This window comes from Hydra vulgaris, chromosome 13 (assembly GCF_038396675.1).
Source record: "Hydra vulgaris chromosome 13, alternate assembly HydraT2T_AEP".
NCBI classification, from domain to species: Eukaryota; Metazoa; Cnidaria; class Hydrozoa; order Anthoathecata; family Hydridae; genus Hydra; species Hydra vulgaris.
The window spans coordinates 34,688,072-34,693,789 of NC_088932.1; the positions used below are offsets into that span (position 1 = coordinate 34,688,072).

Here is a 5,718-nt window from a genome sequence, read left to right on the forward strand (position 1 = left end):
ATTGTTCTTAAACTTTTTCAAGCAGTCCCTCAATATGTTTGTAGTGCACTGCAACAACTGGTTTACCAGCTTAAGCCTTTAAACTTGCCTCTGGAAACAAGAAATTTCAACTATCGCAACGGCAAGAATAAATTGTTTGATAGGACTTAGCCTTGGTGCTGAGCGTGAAATAAAGAAGCAAAGAAGAGGTATCACAGAAGTGAACACAGCAGTGATTGATGTGCAATAAGAGCCATCAAATGGTTTGACAATAGCGGAGTGACCCTGCTCACTACATTTGCTCGGGTTAGTCAACTTGTATTGTAAAGCGGTGGGACAAGCAAGTAAAACGAATAAAAAAGATCAGCTGCCCATCAGTGATAAAACTGTACAATCAGTTTATGGGTGGTGTTGACCTAATATCATTTTACTGGCTTTGCACAGAATACCAGTTAAAATCCAAGAAAGACTACCAGCGCTTGCTGCGACACATATTTGATTGTGCTGTGCTCCAGGCTTGGCTACAATTCCGCTATGATGTAAGTCCCAACTAAAAGATGCCACCGCTTGATTTTAAACTTAGCGTGGCTGAGTACCTTATCAGAACAGGCAAAACTACAACAAAAAGTGGGCGGCCTTTAGCTGACATGTAATTCTAGCTTTTGGCTAAGAAGCGCAGAGGGCCAACACCAGTGCCTGAACGATGCGCAAGGATTAACATCATTTCACACTGGACTTTTTTGACGAAAAATGAAGACGGTGCAAAGGTCCAGGCTAAAAGGGCGCGCAAAAAGTGTAATGTGAAAAATGCAATTTGTATATATGTTTTAAACCTGCATCCAACAGCTTCAGAGATTTTTACCTCTAAAACTGCATGTGTTTAACACAAACAGAGACAAAAGGAAAGAGAGACAGCACGTGAGAGATAGATATGGATGAAGTAGAGTAATAGCGAGGGTTAGGGGGGTGGGTTGGAGTAGAGTGATAGCGAGGGCTAGAGAATGATGCGGGTTGGAATATAAGGGAGAGAGATAGAGAAATTGGGGTTTTGTGATAAAATCTATTCTTGATTCTGATTAATGTATAATTGATAATGTACTCTGCTTATTTTTCTAATAGTAATGATGTGGGCAGCAACAGTACAGTTGTATGCGGCGGGAGGGGAGGGGTGGATTAGGAATTGGAAGCTGAGTTTATGTACCTTTTGTGGCATGAAACATAAAGTAATCAATAGTTGATTTGTACAGCAATGGGAAAGTGAATATTCAATTAATAAGAATAAAATAATAATGCAAGTTGCGAGCAATTTATATGAGGCTTTCTGTTAAATGCACTGAACCGCATGTGTTAGCTGTTGCCTGCGGCACGATACCAAGTATATAGATCACATAAGTCAAATCAATCAAACTTTCATGAGAAAGTTATTTTGGAGATCCAAGAAACACAACAAAGAAATAGAACTTTTTTTAAGTTATTCACATGCCAGGCCATAAAGGGTAAATTTTTTTTTTATAAGTTTAAAGTCAATTATTAAATCATTTTTTTAACTTCTAAGTAACCGCGATTAAAGTTGCATACTTTCTGCGGATTGAAGGAGGACAGAAAAGTGTGAAATCTGGTTTCCATATTAAACTTACTGTGAAAATATAAATTCCCAATGTTATCAGGAATAAATGAAAACAAAGAGCTAAGTAATCTATTACCTAGAGTTGTACAACTTAAATGCAATCTGCATCATTCCTATAGATTTTTAATGCATTTATAGTTGGTAGAGAAAGATACTCCTAGGGTGTATTGTAATGACGTTGAAAAGCTTGTAACAATATTGATGTTCATACCAATTAAGTAGTAAATGGAGCGCAGGGATATCTTAAAGTTACTCTATCAATCACCCTAAAACCAGAGTTAGAAAATAATAAAACCTAAATAAATTGAGAAAGTGTGACGGAAAGGTAAAACCTTTTTTATAATCAAATTGTTTAAAAACTCTTATATTTCTCCTTTATTCATTCCTATCTTAACTACGCAAAAATTGCTTGGTATACTAGGGTAGGGTTGGGAATATGGATAGCTGGGGTAATATGGATATGTTCAATAAGTATTCATGGAGCAAGTTATCTGTACATAATGCTAAAACCTAAAAATTACTAACAGATTACGCACATAACTAGCTTTTTTTATTTTGCATTAACAATGTTAAAATTTGATTTACAGAAATAGTTAAAATGTAAAATAATTTATTTTGAAAAAAATACAAAAAACATTACGTTTTAAAACTTTTGTCTGCAAACTTCAGTAATATTACTTACGCAAGTAAATGATGTAAATTTATTAGTTGGACCATGATGTAATAACCTGTAAAATTTAATTTATAAGTTCTTAACCCATATTATAAATAAAAAAAAAATTTTAAATGAGATAAAATGGATATACAGGTAAAATGATAGTGGGGTAAAATAGATATATAGAAAATCCTACGAACAATATAGTGTTTTATTACAAAATCATAGGCTTCAAGAGATTTATTACTCATTTAATAAATTTATTCTCATTTTTGTTTTTTAATATAGTATTATGTTTTTTTCAGTTATATACAACAGTTTTATATTATACTATTGAACTATTTACATTAAGATCATAGTCCAAATTTGTTTCCCCTGAATGGCTAGGGGTAGAACTTAAATTCCTATGTAAATTTTTATATTATACTTTTGTATTCTTCTTTATTTTATGATTAAACTTTATATTTTACATAATTAAAGTTTACTTTATAGTATTTTAGATAAAATAATAACACTAAAAAAAGTTATCATGCTTCGTGAATATCATTGCAAATTATTGTTACCTACGATCACATAAAATTAATGATTGCCATACAGCTTCTTAAGGAAGGGAGTCAGTATAAAATGTATCAAAGTCTTCTGGAATTTCTTATAGGACATTATACAGACGATCCTACGATTAAATCCAAAGGAATGACAAAAGAATTGGAAGTGGTTGTGGGTTTGCTTATCAGTTAAATATATCAGTGCTTATACTTAAAACTTTTAGTAGAAGCCCTGTTACACTTAGCTGATATGGGTCTTCCACAAGACCCATATCAAATATGAAAATATCAGTCTATTGGTTAAATCCTATATAACATTTACTGGCAAAAAACTCTATTCAAAGAAGACAAACCAGGGAAAGACAGGTGCATGTCTTATAAAAAAAGAGTATAGTTTTTGGAATAAAAACATGAACTTTTGAAAAATCAAGAGCTATTGATATTTCTCTAAAAACATTGACAGATTCTTTTGAATTATATAAAAAGACACACAATAATAATTCATTTGATAGACCACATTGTATATTTATTTTAGATAAAGCAGGTTTACGTACAGATCCTACAGCAGGAAAAATCTTTGTTCGGAAAACATCAAAAACAGCCTATTACATTGCTCTATCATGCGGTAAATCAATGTATACAGTACTGTGTTGTGGGTAAGCAAATAGCCATTGCCTACCTTCCTTTGTTGACTACAAAGCCATCCACTTGATGCATGGTGTCAAAATGGACCAGAAAATGCAATGTGTGGTGTAACAAAATTAGGTTGGGTAGAGGACTATACTTTTAAAAGTTGAATTGACAGGTTTATTATTTATTTAAAAGATTAAGAAAAGCCGGTTGCAGGTGTGCGATGGACACAATAGCCACATAACATACTCTACTGTTAAAAAGGCTCTTGAAAATGATATAATTTTACTTTGCTTACCTCTAAACACAAGTCACGCATTAGGGTAGAGCAGGGCATATAGATAAAAGGTCTAATCACTAAGTGGGGCAAGTATTATCTTAAGAATGTAGGTGCGATTTGATTATTATACATATATTTCAGGATGCTCAATACAAATTACAACAAGCCAAATATACAAGAGCTGAGTGCAAAGAGAGCGTAACTGCAAAAAGAGAAGACAGCTCAGCGCATGCCGCATTAGATTAAATACTATAAATTCGCGGGCATGCGCAAGAAGCAAATCTGACCGTAGCGGTATCGAACTAACGCAACACTGCGCCCGGCACTGTTAAATCATTTATCAATGCAATGTCTCTCTCCACTATAAATGTATTTTGTGATTTTCCAGCAGATACAGCTTGTTTAACGTATTTTTAATAATTGACGATTTATCATAAGATATAATTCTATCTTCCGCTGCTCATACTTGACCATCACTCGATGGTATCAAACTTTGAACAACTCCTATTTTCCATATTGACCGAGGAACTTCCGGGTCTTCAACAAGCACAACATCGGTGATTTTTACAATAAACCCAGAATTTTGATGTGAGATGTTCTAAAAATGATTTGTAATTGATATTTCGTTTCTTAAATTTTGCTTTATCGTTATTTTCGAGTAATATGTTATTTGAATCCACGGATTGGAGGTGAACTTTTCTTTCGTATAAGAGATGATTTGGGGTGAGCGGTTAGTCGTAAGTGAACGTGATTGGACATTTATTTGTTATAAATTCTATTTCGGCAAGTATTGTTAGCATTTCTTCGCATTTAAGTCTTGATGTGCCTAGGGTTTTCTTGAGATTTCTTTTAGTAATTCGAATCAATCTTTCGTATATCCCTCCCCACCAAGGAGCTGCAGGAATATTAAAACTCCATCGAATTCGTTGCATACTTGCAAACTTTAGAGTTTCTTCCGCAGTAAAATTTGAACCATTGTCACTGATGACTTGATAAGGTGCGCCATAGCGACCAATAAATCTACGAAGGACACAGATGCAAGCTTCCGCGGTATAATCAGGAACCAAATCTAAATAAAGTAAACGTGTTCTACAACATGAAACGACAAACATTCATGCCTTATAAATTTCACAAATTTGATATGCATTCTTTAACATAATTGGACCACAAAGATCTACTCCTACGTATTTAAAGACATATTAATCGTAAAGTCCAGTTAGAAGTAAAATCGGAGCATTAGGATAAGCACAGGGTTTACTATTTTCAGCATATGTAACAGTCCCTATTATGTTTTTAATTCGATTACGAGCTTTGGACAACCAAAACTTTGACCTTAATTTATTTAAAGTTTCCTTAGCCGCCATGTTAACTAAGTAAATAGAAATGTAAAATTGTAAAATTAGTATTAAGAAAATTTTTCGGTAAATATATCGGGAATTTAGCAATATAAAGTAACGGTGCATTGTTGAATCGACCGTGACAACAAACTATACCATCGACTTAGAAAAAACCTAAATCTTTTTCTAATTGGCTATAAGAATCTATACATTTAATATTTCTTTGAATAAACTTTATCCATGTCTCTGCATAATCTAATTCAGAGGTTGTAGGAGTAGATAAATTATAAATACATGTTTTTTTAATAATATTAACAAGCGTAGCATAAGGCTGAGATTTTAAGGAGACGACCGTACGTTTTAAAATTTTTAATATCAATAGAATTTAAATTAAAGTTACGGTGATCTGTATTTAATAATGTAACTGATTCAGAAAAACAATCTCATTGGCTATTTAAATATAATTCCAAAACTTAATCATATGAAAAACGATTTTTTTTCAAACGTTTTTGAATAAACGTTTTATATTTTTTATTTATATTGTTAACCCAATTTAGACAAATAATAGAATCAGAATCACGAAACACATGAAATGTCTAAACACATGACAACTCTTTATATACAAATGAAAAAAAAATTAGCTAACAATAGCATTGCTCTTAGTT

General features: G+C 32.7%; 1 protein-coding gene across 1 annotated transcript; it reads right to left on the reverse strand.

Annotated features, from left to right (window-relative positions):
• Nucleotides 1-4,447: 4,447 nt before the first annotated feature.
• On the reverse strand, nt 4,448-4,828 carry LOC136089836 (uncharacterized). Its single transcript, XM_065815926.1, has one exon. The coding sequence runs from the start codon at nt 4,826-4,828 to the stop codon at nt 4,448-4,450; it is 381 nt and encodes a 126-aa protein (XP_065671998.1).
• Nucleotides 4,829-5,718: the final 890 nt, after the last annotated feature.